This window comes from Sardina pilchardus, chromosome 17 (genome assembly GCF_963854185.1).
Source record: "Sardina pilchardus chromosome 17, fSarPil1.1, whole genome shotgun sequence".
Lineage (NCBI taxonomy): Eukaryota > Metazoa > Chordata > Actinopteri > Clupeiformes > Clupeidae > Sardina > Sardina pilchardus.
The window spans coordinates 2,590,852-2,605,366 of NC_085010.1; the positions used below are offsets into that span (position 1 = coordinate 2,590,852).

Consider the following 14,515-nt stretch of genomic DNA (forward strand, 5'->3'; position numbering starts at 1 on the left):
GGGGTAGATCAAAAGGTCACCGGAAGGTCGCTAGAGCTCTTATAATAATGACTTGCTCTCAGCTCTCACTGTGTTAAGCACAGAGCAGTGTGGAAAGGTTCCAGTCATCTTCGTAGGACACACAGTGAATTGTTTAAACCAAACTGGACTTAATGAATGTGTGAGCAATACATCAGAGGGTGATGTCATGCGTGATAACAAATGCATGACTTTCAAGCAGAGGGCGTTGGATAGATTTAGTGGAGCAGAAATGTCTTTCCCCTCACAGATGCTCACACAGTGGACATTAGAAAATTCCCATATTTCACCCATCAATACTACAGCTAACAATGTAGTCCAGTAAGTCCACTCCCTCACTGATAAATACTACACATCTTGACAACAAGACATCCTAGCCATTGATGACTTGAATGGCATATGGATGATTTATATGGACTCATTTATACTCATTTATACGTCTATATATGTTAAACCTGAACCCATTGATACAAAGAAGATCAAGGGTGCACAATGACAATCAATGACATTCACTGACACACAGCCTCAGGTTCCTCTCAGCCAATCTGTGCTGTATGTTCTTCTGAGGGAGTAGCAGTGTAAGGCCCAAGTTGGATGGGCGCAGGATCCAGTGCTAGGGTATTAAGAAGAATAAGAGATGATCCGCACGCCCTCCCATTCACAGTTTTTTTGTGTGTGTGACTCCGCAGACTACTGTTATCACAAGGGATCATCATCAGTTCTGCACTGGATCTGTTCTTTTAAAAAGTGTAAAAGATGACTGCATTACCATGGGATCAGTCACAAGTCTTAAAGAAATATTAAGAATTGTGGGAACATTAAGTTTCAAACGTTAGAAGTAGTCAGCAGAGACTGTATGATTTTTCTACATAACCATCTATTTCATTCAGTCTTTTTTAGTCATACCACAATGACAAAGGGACAATCAGTGGCAAATTCATCAGTGCAATCTGGGCGCTTGAGAGCTTACTCCACCATTTCTCTCATTCATCTCAAAGAGAGGAGAGAAGAAGGAGATTTCACCACTAGTACTAGCAGAGATACCAGGGGAATGCTGTCAGTTCCTTCATAGCCTCTACCTCTCAACAAATATCAAAGGTCACAAAAGCCTCGGACAATCCTTCATGAAAATCGCAAGGAACATCTGACTGTCAGCCTGCGTCTAGCTCCATTGAAGGTAACGCAAAAACTATTCAAGTAAAACGTAAAGGGGCAATTGGAGATTTTGCAGCTTTGTGTATCAACACATAGAATATATAAATCCTAATGATAGCTGTGAAGCCACCTGGCCCAGCTCCTAACTGCTTTTGAACTTTATGGCTGGGAAACCCCACAGTGATGGGAAGCCCCACTGCAATTAAGTACAGTATTCTGCCAATACAGATGACATTGCTACCAGCCCTCCAGCCTGAACAAATGTTGATATAACTGTGGCTCTGTAATGTCTGTCTTTTAAACAAGTTTCTTTTTGTATTCATTACTTGTATTTGCATCAGTTTACTGGAAGTAACACATTCATTTTAGTCTGAAAAAATGCACCACTGTACCAGATGCCAACATCTGTGTTAGAAAGTTAGCAGCATTTTAAAAGAAATCATCGGATGATGGGAAGCGTTAAGTAGCGACATCTGTTCTACCCAGTATTTTCCCCCCTGAAAACAATGGTGGGGTGTCATACAACTGGCATTAACCGAGTAGGAACAACCCAAATCTAATCCTAAGCAACCATGTAGCATCCATGTGCTTGTGTATCCAGCACCTCCAATGTACCTCTGCTCTAATATCAGCAGGACTGTAAGCCTCTGTAAGCTCATCACAGATCATAAAGTACATCATTATGGTGTGTCAGTCTGGCATTGTCTGAAAATGTCCATTAGCTCTAATTGGAGCGGATGTGTGTGCGCCTGGTCGCCCTCACCGGCTGCTCCTTGAGACTGAGGCCCTCTCCGTTGGGCAGAGAAGATCTCCTCTTGGCTGTGGGGGTTCTGCTGGGGGTGGAGCAGCCGCCTGTGGAGCGCTTCGGCACCACCACCACCTCACAGCACGCCTGGTCCTCATTGAGAGAGCTCTTCCCTGCATTGATCACCCTGCAAGAGGAGACATACATAAATAAAACATGACGACTTACAACAGCGCGCACGCACGCACGCACGCACGCACGCACGCACGCACGCACGCACACACACACACACCAAGCTCAGACAAATCAACACATAAATATTACCTTGCAAGAATAAACATACCGGTACATCAGGCATGCACTCAACCCTAAACGCTAACAGATCTGATCAACACCAAAACATCAACAAAAACGCATTAAGCCGGGCTTGTAACTGAAGATCTGTGCAGCCTAACTGTTTGAAGTGGTAACAAACATGGCAACAGGTTCAGCGCAAGCTACTGTGCAACTAATGCCTGCTGTGCAACTAGCGCCTCTTTCTGCCTGGAATTTGCAGAAGAAGTGGGTGGAAGTCATGAGCGCAGCATTTCAAAAGGAACAGAGGGATATTTTCTAAGTGGAATGCAACAGCGCTGTCCAAAACCAGGGGAACTCCAACTTAAACACAGAGGACACATACTCCATACTGCACCACCCTGTTTATTACAATCTGAATGAAAACACACCCGCCCAAGATGAGATTAGACTGGATCTCCTCCTGTTAGTTCCTGTTAGGGGACTAATTCAGCCTGATCAATGGCATTTTACTAGCAGTATCCCTCAACTGTAAACTGTTTAATCACAATCATGCATTATCTATTACTAATGTTTACTTCTATTGCAAATATTTTTTCTCCAAAGTGGTCAACTCTTGTTGTTTTGATTTGGTGCCACTGTGCAAATCAGTCATTGAATTACAATGACTGATCACATCAACTCATGTGAATGCTTCTGGGTTATCTGATGTACAAAATGATGCAAACAAACTCTAATGAACTCAAATGTGGTGATTATATGGCCATATCTTCGTTTCTTGCTGGAATCTTTCTAAACTGGTGCGGTGAATTTCAATAAACCTCAATAAAACCACAATATACCACGGTAGTATTAGGTCATTGATGACTACAGCTTCATCAGTGACAGATGGATGTGCGGAGTGAATTGAGAGAGTGGCAGGTCTATTCTTAGTCCGGATCGGTGGGTGTCTGCTAGCACTGAGCCTATTATCCCCCAACAGCAGTCTGTTTGTCAAACAATCAGCACAGTGCAGTTACGAGCAGCACCAAGATACATACATGTGCTCTCATAAAGAACACAAGCTAAAGACAAAAAAAGGCAAGAAACTATACCATCAGAAGTCAGCCTGTGAAACACAACCTGCTTGTAATTTTAAAGGAGTTAGTTGTAGATAGTTATGTTTAAAACAGAAAAGGTGTGATGAACTGTTACAAAAACAGCAAACAAAATAAGCAGTAGTAATGGATATCAAGGCTGAGAATATTAGACTATTCATCATTCTACATTCCATGTATGGTCTCATATACTGGGGTTGGTCCTTAGGGCCCATGATCTGAGTTCATACTTCATTTCTGCAGAGAGCAATATTGGTTAGAGCATCACTCATCCTTTTGCCAAGAGCAAAACAGGTTACTGGGCAAACAGATTACTCCCTCTCATAGGAGTAAGGAGCAAAACTCCTTTTTGGTCCCTTTAATATTGCCTACACTATCACTTAATCTAAATTATGATTAAGCTGCTACACAGCAACTGCATGCATTGCATTGTGTTTTAAGCTTACTTGGTTTTAGCCTTGTCATCAGTAAATACTATATTTTCCCTCAGTTTTTAAAATGTTAAAGAAAACAAATCCTAAGAGAAGGATAGGCCCCTGTGTGACGTAACCAACCACACGCAGGCGCTTGTTGATGTCAGGACTTGAAGTCATAACATACTTCTTGTTGATAACATCACATTTAATGTATTTTCGACGTTTAGAGGACAGTAAAGAAATTAACAGTTTTTGATCATTTAGTTCAATAGAATTTGATCTGGCCTTGTCAACAAAATATAAACTGTAGCCTATTGCAAAAGAAGCAGTAGGCTAATTCTGCAAACACCGCCAGCATCATGACTATTGCACAGCAAGTGGACATACATGCTCTCAGAAGCAATGTTTCAAGATTACATGCATATACAACTCAGTGGCGAACAGGTGTCAGAAATAACGTAGCCTAATTCCCTTCAGCTGCAGGATTCTCACGGAACCACGATTTCTTTGAATCACGCGATGCTTGCAGGGTTCTACCTATAGTACCTCTCCATAAATGATTGGTGCATGCACATTATGGGTAGACAAATCACTTGAGCAAAACAGATGCAACACCTGAACAGTCGGCTGCAGACTGAAACAGCCGGTCATTATGGGTTATTCTTACAGCTACTGTAGGTTAGTCCACTTCCGAAGCCGAGGGCTATAGCGGTTCGCACTTAGTAACGTTATAAGATGGACGTAGAATAGCCTACTCACTCTGCGTAACCAGTAGCCCATGGCAATCTTTTAGTCTCTTTCAAAATGAGGATCGGTCGAGCGATGTGATCTGCGGAGCACTCTATTTCATCCGGTGACAGCCCAAGAAACTCAGGTCTCATGTAAGGGAATTTCAGTGGCAGGTCTATGCCACTGATGTGGTCACCGTTGGAAGCACCAGCCATGATGCCTCCCATAAAATTGGACACCGCAGATTTCACCCGAGTGAGCATGTTGGCACCGCGACGTGTATCCGTGCGATGCGTTGCACGGCTTCCCTTCCCCGAATTTCCCCCCAGCTCGGCAATGCGTTTGGACCACAGCACGATGCAGAAAAATTAATCCCAGTCCAAGGCTTCATTCAGTGGTTGCAAGAGATCTCGTGAACGCGGAAATGCTTACTTACGATTAGCGGTCATGTGACAGAAGGACAGGATTTGGTCTCAGGGCTACGCTTTTAGCTCTGGCTGACAGCTGTGAGTAAAGGTAGCTTCACCTGGAGATACAGTATAAGATACCCCTACATCTTTACTTCGTGAGAAACTTGAAATGCAGCGGAATAAATTGTGTTATAGAATGGATGCATAGATGCTCTGAACGACTCCCCTTCTCTTTCTCTTCCTCTCGTGCGCGCGCGCCGCCACAAACGCGCGCACACTGAGCCAGGAATTTCAGGGAAAGCTCTAAATAGTTTGCATCAATGCAGTGTGTCTTGACAAGGACAGGCATCATTAGACAAGACTGCCCCTTCTGTTCTCCATTTACACCACTTCTTAGGTGAGATTTGCCACTGTTATATCACTATGAGGATGCTCAACTTTAGCCTTTATCTTTCCCATCAGATGACTAACTATTCTGCTTGGATTTCTGCATCCCTTAGGGATATTTCAGTTTAAATGAGAGATCAACTCTCCGTCTCAATCTTTCCAAAACTATACAGCTATTCCCCAACAGATCAGCATCCAGCTTGGCTCTTCTTCACTGAACCGAGCTAAAATATCTTGGGTGTCACAATGACTGAATACATTTCTCTGAACATGTAGCCTAAGTCTAAAAGTCATGTTGGTTCAGCATCTACTGTTGTATGTTCTAGCAATAGTTTTGGAACCTTCAATAGTATCTAAATATTTATCTGTTAAATAATTATTACCTGGTTGCAGTTTGTAAGTCATTATTATTCATGTTTATTTAGTCTATCACTAACATTGGTATTTTTTAAATTGGGCTACATTACTTGGCTTTGATTTTTTTTTGTTTTACATTAATCCGCACCCATAATTCTAAATGCAATATAGGCCTATAAAAATTCTGGTTCATAAAGGCTTGTGATTGTTATTGCAATGGTTTCCTCAATTTGATAATGAAAAAATCTCTCTTTATGTTCATCTGTTCTCTCCCTTGTACATCTTTGCAACATTTGGTGTAACCCTTCTTTTAATTTGAGGCATTGAATATGTTCTTTCCTCTGTGCCTGTGAACATGTAGGCCAACACAGCATAGTGATGTTGATTCTGAGCTGGCTGGTTCTAAGGTCCATCTGCAGACCTCAGGTGCGTCCACTGTGTTAGTGGTTTTGTATGGTTCACTCTCTAACTCTTCTCTTGGCATTCTAAGATCTTTTTCAGTAAAATAGTCATGCCATTTGATGTTGCTTCATTTACTAACATTGTCATTTCTGTATTACTGGTAGAATGTAGGCCTATTATGTAGAATGGTTTCCATACTAACACTACTGTATATTTTCACTCACGAATCATGTACAGTATTTGTTAAACATGTTGTTTCAGCAATTCAGCCTGTAGTAGCATTGAGAAAATATGATGGCAGTGCAGCATTAAATAAAGACTTACCATATATTTTTGAGGAGATTTATGGCAAGATCATGTGAGATCATGCAACTGTATGTGTGAGTATCCCCACAGAGCAAATCTCCTGAGCTCCTTATAGAAACATGTTCAACTCTGTTGTCATAAAATCAGATAAAGAATTGTGTACAGCGGGGACACACCTCAATTTACAATGGAAAACTTAACAGCTTCATAGTCATTGGAATGCTATGAGTTTTTTCTGAGATAATTAATGGTGGTCTCGCTTCCCCCTGGTGTCTGTGAGCAGAAAAAACACCCTTGAAACTTTGGGCCGGCGGGCCACTGGGCCACTGGATCATGCTTGCGATGTAACGAAATTGCTTTACTGCACTACAGACATACATGCCAGGCACCGGCTAGAGCAAGGTAGCGATGGACATTCGTCATGGCAGAGCCAGCGAAAAGAAGCAATTGTTGTCGGACGAATAGGGAAAGAGGAAACGGCAGACTGACCGATTGAGGAGATAAAATCTAAAATATATACACTGAAGCTGTAGGGGGAGCTCTGCAGAGAAACCAGAAAAAAAAAAAACGAAAAACCTGTTGTCGTCATTAAAGTGTAACTTCACCCCATAACTCCACCCACTTCACATTTCTGAAAAAGGCTTTCAAAATGGGCAGGACGTTTTGAAATTTGGAAGGTAGTGCAGCACTGCTGCAGCCAATCAACCATGGTGATTTCGTGTCAATCTGGGAATGAGTGCTGCAGACATGGCTTATCACAGGTAGGGTAATCAGGGCAGCAGGTGTTGGGGCGTTTCATTCCTAATTTGTCATAGGCCACGTTTACATGATGTTTTTAATTCCGAATTAGTTTATTCAGAATTAAATAGATCGGAATTAAAATATTCTCCTTCGAGTTTACATGGAAATAATAATTCCGAATTGGCGTTTACATGGAACATACGTATATGTATCTCCAATTCTAGGGAGTTTTTCCTTGCCCCTGTTACTCATGGGCTCTCTTTGAATGTCTAACACTCTGTAAAGCGCCTTGAGACATGTGTAATGTATTGGCGCTCTATAAGCGACATTAAATTGAAATTGAAATAGTTAATTAGCCTACGCTTTATTGTATTCTGCTGAACGTCTGGGGGTCGGGAAGGGTTCCGATTGGACAGGCGGCGCATGAACGTAGCCTAATAAGGTCTACCTGAAGAAAACAAACTTTAGCTGGCTAGCAACTTTTTTGTCATCTCGGGTTAACGTTACAGCATGGACAATAACATAATGAAAACGGGTTTCACAGTAACTCTGATAATAGGCCTACTATTTAGCCAGCAGCTCGAGAATATTGTCAAGCTTCACGTTTGCTAGCTGAGGAGAAGACTGTCGGAGAAGGGGGGAAGAAGACGGAGCTGAATTAACAATGAAACGAGCATGCGCTTCTTCTTCCTCCTTGTACGAGCATGCGCCAAACAAACGGAATAAACTTTTAATCGGAATAAAGGTTTACATGATCAAGGAGGGGAGTTAATTCCGCTTTAACATCGGAATAAACCAACCACTTAAATCGGAATTAAGTTTAATTCGGAATAATCATTTTCAAGCGGAATAAGCGTTTACATGGTCTCTTTTAAAGCGGAATTAACTTTTATTCAGATTTAACTTGGTTTTATTCGGAATTAAAGCTCTCATGTAAACGCAGCAATTGACCTCTGAAGTTCGCCTACAAAAAGGATCCAAAGCTGCCATCTTTGCCCATATAAGGAGATCCGGGAGTTAATTGAAGCTAACTGCCTATGGCAAGTTGTATTGTAAGTTAGCTTTGAGGTAGCAAAGATCAAAGTGTGCCGTCTTCACCTGCCGAAGATCACAGTATCCACTAGACGGCAGTGGACAAAACTGTGTAGTGAAAAACGTCTGCATTTCAAAAGTCATCATCCCCGCGAGAGTTTAACAGGTGCGATTATTGAAAATCCCCATGTTATTTTCCCATAGAAAAAATCTCAAGATACCGGATCTCCTTATTTGGGCAAAGATGGTGGCTTTTTTGTAGGCGAACTTCAGAAGTCTATGGGTGCCAGTCCACCACGGCTGAAGTGCCCTTGAGCAAGGCACCTAACCCCTCACTGCTCCCCGAGCGCCGCTGGTTGGGCAGGCAGCTCACTGCTCTGGGTTGTGTGATTCACCTCACTGTGTGTTCACTGTGTGCTGTGTGTTCACTAATTAGGTTAAATTGGGTTAAATGCAGAGAACTGAATTTCCCTCACGGGATCAAAAAAGTATATATTCTATTCTATTCATTCATGTTGATAATCCTGAAACCCCACATGCATGAGACTTTCTGGCGCTGATTGATGCCTTCAGCCTGACACAACACATACAGGGCCCCACCCACTCTCAGGGCCACACACTTGATCTAGTTCTCCCAAAAGATGTAACTGCCTCTACATCGGTTGTGGACTTAGCATTATCTGATCACTGCTGTACAGTATTTTCATTGAAGTCTGCTTGTCCCTCAATTGTCAGAGTAACTCCATGATGATCAATAAGAGAGCTATAAATGACAAAACTTGTGTTCTCTTTCAGCAAGCACTTTTCGAGTCCTCAAGCCCAGTCCCAAGGACTGCTGATCACTTGCTGGAAGATTTTAACTTAAGAATGACAAATATTATGGATGATATTGCTCCTTTAAGACTAAGAAAATCCACTGGCAAACAGAAGGCTCCATGGACGAATGACCTTTCAGTTACAGTACAAAAGAAAAGAATGTAGAAGAACCGAAAGGAAATGGCGCAAATCCAAACAAAATTCAGACTATCTGATCCATAAAAAGACACTTCACAAATACAATTCTGTAATTTGTAAAGTGAGACAGTCTTATTTCTCTACGGTCATCAACAGTCAAGCCAATAACACTTGTGCACTATTCTCCACTATTGAGAAGCTCACAAATCCCTCCCCTCATCTGGCACCTGAGCTTCTATCAGTTGATAAGTGCAATGAATTTGCTTCTTTTTTTAAGTGCAAAGTAGAGAACATAAGACGTCTCACAAACCCTCTCATTTTGAACCACCTACCATTCAGAGAGATGAGCTCAGCACTCTGTCGGATTTCAGCCCAGTTCACTTTGACACTCTTGAAAAGACTGTAAATAGTCTAAGTTCTTCTACATCTGAGCTGAACATTTTACCCACTAGTCTTTTTAAATCTGTGTTTCATTTAATAGCTACTGATATGCTTTTAATCATAAATACTTCTGACTGGCACTTTTCCCTCAAAATGGCCGTTGTAAAGCCTCTACTTCAAAAGAGCAACCTGGATGGGTCTGTGCTTAACAACTACAGACCCATATCTAATCTATCTTTCATCAGCAAAACAATTGAACATTTTTTTTTAATCAAGTGTCTGCCTTCCTGACTACAACTTCCTGTCTTGATCTCTATCAGTCAGGTTTTAGAGAACACCATAGCACTGAAACTGCTCTGGTTAAAGTAGTCAATGACATTCGGCTGAACAATGATGCTGGAAAAAACACTGTTCTCATGCTGTTGGACCTCAGCGCAGCGTTCAACACTTGACCACAGCATACTATTAGAGAGACTTGAATGCTGTGTGGGTCTTTCTGGCTTGATTATCTGCTGGCTAAAGTCCTATTTAGAGCACAGGAGTTTTTGTGTGTCTATTGGTCATCATGCTTCAGCTCCTATGCCCCTAACATGTGGTGTCCCTCAGGGTTCAATCCTTGGTCCTCTTTTATTTAATCTGTACATGCCATTATTGACAGCAACCTAAGCTTCAACAACCACATGAAGGCAGTCACAAAATCAGCTTTTTATCATTTAAAAAACATAGCAAAAGTTTAAAAATTCATATCACGGATAGACCTCGAAAAACGTATTCATGCTTTTGTCACCAGCAGGGTGGATTATTGTAATGGTCTTTTCACTGGTCTTCCTAAAAAAACAATAAGATCTCTCCAAATCATCCAAAATGCAGCAGCAAGGCTATTGACCAGAACCAAAAGAAAAGATCATATGTGACCTTGTAAAGCGGAACCAGTCGTTTCGGTAAAAAATATTAAATTAAGTTATTGTGCTCACGTGAACGGCCATAAACTAAGCTTTCCAACAATATGTATATCGAGGGTATTAGACAAACTTTCGCTAAGATAACAGCATCCAAAGTTGACATGGTTCTCCTGTCACGCCAGAAGAGGAGAAATCACCTTTTTAAGCAGCGCGTGCACAACGGGAATGACAGCAAATGTGTTGAATCTTCGCCGGGTTTAACAGTCAAAACGTATGTTTTTCCGTGAAATGCGTTCACGATATGATACTGTAGACTGTATACAGTCGAATTATGCGAAAACGTGAAATTCAACATTTTAACCCGGAATTTTGTTATTGTTGACTTTCTCAAAATAACGCTGTGCGCAAAACGACTGATTTCGCTTTGAATGGTCACATATTACACCAATTTTAAAATCTCTGCACTGGTTACCTGTGACCTACAGAATTGATAAAGTCCTTTTACTTTTAAATCACTAAATGGCCAAGGACCTCTCTATATAGCAGAGATGCTTCAAACATATAGCCAAGTAAGATCACTCAGATCAGCAGATATGTTTCAACTGGTACAACCCAGCGCCCGCACCAAGCAGGGAGAGGCAGCTTTTAGCTGCTATGCAGCCCGTCTTTGGAACCGTCTTCCCATAGACATTAAAACCTCTCCCACCATTTCCATTTTTAAATCCAGACTAAAAACCAAGCTTTTCTGCGATGCCTTCCACTAACTCACTCCTGTACCCATGGGTCTGTGTTCATGTTTTTTTTTTTTTTTTTCATCTGTGCTGTGCTCTTATTTATTTTATTTTAATCTGTTTAGCCTATGTTTGCTTTTTATTCTATTTTACTCAAGTTATTTTAACGTTTTAATCAATTGACTCGACATTTTAACTATTTTATTTTTATTTTTATGTGATTGTTATGATTATGTGAAGCACATTGGGCTACTGTTCTGTGTATGAAATGGGCTATATCAATAAAACCTGACTTGTCTTGACTTGATAAAAATGAGTCTTCATGTATTCCTGAGCCCACTGCAACCATTTCTGTTTGTGAGCATTGTTTAGGAGTGGCCGATAGTGGGTTTATGTACACTTGCAAACTTCTTGAGGATCCTGCACTTGGAGGTTAGCGGGACTCCAAAGGCACCAGCAGCTTCAAATAACGGTTTGCTGCTTTGCAATTGCATTTTTAGCAGTTGCTCTCTTAAAGGGTCACTGCACCCTAAAATAGGTTTTTTGAGCTGTTGATTGATTGAAAATACTCTGAAAAATACATTTTGTCTGATTTTGTATTGGAGATATTGCTCTCCGTGCATACTACAGTTTGAAACATGCCATGGCATGTTGGTCCAAAATACTATTGGAATGCTGACGTTGTCCTGCACTTCTAGTCCAACACTACGTCACCGGGTCGTTACAAATTAGGACTGAAACGCCCCAACACCTGCTACCCTGATTAGCCTACCTGTGATAAGCCGTTGTCTGCAGCACTCATTCCCAGATTGACACGAAATCACCATGGTTGATTGGTTGCAGCAGTGCTGCACTCCCTCTCCAAATTTCAGAACGTCTTGCCCATTTTGAAAGCCTTTTTCAGAAATGTGAAGTGGGTGGAGTTATGGGGTGAAGTAACTCTTTAATCCTGAATTTGTCTGGCAGAAACCTTCCTAGTATGCCTTTGTCTGCACCAATCTGCCTGTGCTATGAATCAGGGTAGTGCACAATTTCATGTTTTTCAGCAGCAGAGAGATCCTTTTTCTTTCCCATATTGCTTGAAACCTGTGGCTTGCTTAATAATGTGGAACATCCTTTTTAAGTAGTTTTCCTTTGATTGGGCTTACCTGGCAAACTAGTTATCACATTATCTCGGGGATGGTCCCTTCCTGTTCCAACATGATTGTGCACCAGTGAATAAAGCAAGGTCCATAAAGACATGGATGACAGAGTTTGGTGTGGATGAACTTGACTGGCCTGCACAGAGTCCTGACCTTAACCCAACAGAACACATTTGAGATGAATCATACTGCGTTCATGCAGCCCGGAACCTCGGAGGACCCGCCTTTAAAAAGTCCCGACCTCCGAAAAAAGTGTGTTCATGAGATCAGTTCGGAAAATAAATACAGGAAACGCATAAATACGTTATTACAACTGCTTAGTATGGTTGAGCAAGAAGGAAAATGTCTTGGGCGAGTGTTTCTATCTGTGTTGTTAATTTAGTGACAAATTACCTTGCCTATTCGTAATGACAGTGAAATTCACCTCTTGTGTTGTTGCAAGGGAGGCCATCGTGGTTGGAGAATATGATAGTGACGTCAAGTCGGACACCTCGGGGCACAAAACTTCCGCACGAGTCTCCGAGCAAAAAATCCAACCCGGCCTAGCGTTCATGTCATTTTTCCGCTATCGGAGGTCAGAAATTTCCGAAGGTCCGAGGTGCATGAACGCACTATTAGAGTGGAGACTGAGAGCTCCTCGTCCAACATCAGGGTGTGACCTCACAAATGTGCTTCTGGAAGAATGCTCAAAAAAGCCCATAAACACACTCCTAAACCTTGTGGAAGCCTTCCCAGAAGAATTGAAGCTGTTATAGCTGTAAAGGGTGGACCGACGCGACGTCATATTAACCCTCATGTTGTCCTAAAATCTTACGACGTTCGTTGTCCTTGGGGTCAATTTGACCCCAGCTACAAAAAACTCTCAAAAATGATTAAAATTATTTTTTTTACCCAATTTTTTTTTGTGGTAGGTACTTAACAAGAGTGTAATAAGCACTATCAAAAGCCCTACAAAACAATCCCACCCCCCCACACCCCTTTATGAACCCTGGAACCCTGACTGGCAATATGGCCAATCCAGTGTCAACAGCCCAAAGGCTGACTTTTTGGACTTTTTCAGACCTGCCAAAATAACTTATATGTAATATGTACTTGTATATGAAACAATGATAATAGCTACATGTTCTCATACTATTACAATAATAATATCCATAATTTGTCAAATATTCATTTTCATCATGTTTCATAAAAATGGGGTCAAATTGACCCCAATACCACCAACGTAACTATTTTTTTTACAGGACATTGGAAACATATTTTTGTGCAAATTTCATGTTTACTCTGTGTACCCTTCAAATAAGGAAAAGTCATGAAACTTGAAGCAAAACAAAAAAAGTGAACCATATATTTTATGATGTTAAACACTGCTTGGGGTCAAATTGACCCCAAGGACAACATAAGGGTTAAACCCTGTGGATTAAGAATGGGATGTGACTGAAGTTCATATGGGGGTCAAGGCAGGTGACCCAGTACTTTTGGCAATATAGTGTACTTTGCAGCGGTCATTATACAAATTTAACAACCTCCGAACGTGCAGCACTCTGAAGAGTCACAATAATATTGATTAAAGTAATAGAAGTTATAGTAACATGGCAAACAGTCTTCTGGTTTTGAATTTGTAGAGTTGTGATATAATGAATGCCAATTGAGGAGTGCAATTACTGAACTGCAGTTGTGTGTATCAGTTTTATTCCTTTCATAGTCCCTTGGCTATGGGTCGATAGATTACAGGAACAGACATGTCCAACCGAAGAGTTTCCTTATTACCAGGCTCCTTGCATGTTGTGGACTTTTCAACAAAAACAACTAGTTCTGTGAAACAAGAGGGATACGGCTCACACAGACCCCTATAAGTCATAGGACTTATTCTGTTTAAGGAACACTGGCCATAATAACCAGTATAAATAAAAGAGCAGTCTGTTGTTCCCAGTCATTTTGGAGGGTAATGGATGACTGCTTCCAGTAGGTGGAGGCCTTACTCTTGTTATCATTGTAGAGGCAACCTTTGACTTTCTTTTGAAGCAAGTTGTTTCTAAAGAAGCTAAGTCATTGACTGAGTCACAGAACTACTGGTTGCAACTACGGTTCACATTATGTACATCAGGAAGTGCAAATAGTCACAGAAGGGTTATTCAGAATGAAAGAGGACTCCTCTTTAGTCAACAGTGAATAGAGCACTGAGGATATGCTACAGCTTGCAGGAACCAGCCCATTTCCCAGCAACAGCCTTATCAGACCATTTATGTTTTGTTAATTTGTGTGCTTTTAACATGTTTATGAGTGACTGGATTAAGTAGTCTTAATGCTACTGCTTAA

At 41.3% G+C, this 14,515-nt stretch overlaps 1 protein-coding gene across 2 annotated transcripts in view; it reads right to left on the reverse strand.

The window, feature by feature from the left end:
• Nucleotides 1-14,515, reverse strand: part of LOC134061857 (protein phosphatase 1H-like) — a 118,372-nt gene that overhangs the window by 13,434 nt on the left and 90,423 nt on the right. The window contains exons 1-2 of one of the 2 annotated variants that reach the window (XM_062517665.1): nt 4,485-5,104; nt 1,937-2,105 (exon numbers count right to left, since the gene is read on the reverse strand). In XM_062517665.1, the coding sequence (XP_062373649.1) occupies nt 1,937-2,105; nt 4,485-4,717 (402 nt within the window). In that variant the 5' untranslated portion in view covers nt 4,718-5,104. Of the gene's footprint in view, nt 1-1,936; nt 2,106-4,484; nt 5,105-14,515 lie in introns of those variants that run through there. The other variant, XM_062517664.1, reaches the window with a different exon arrangement.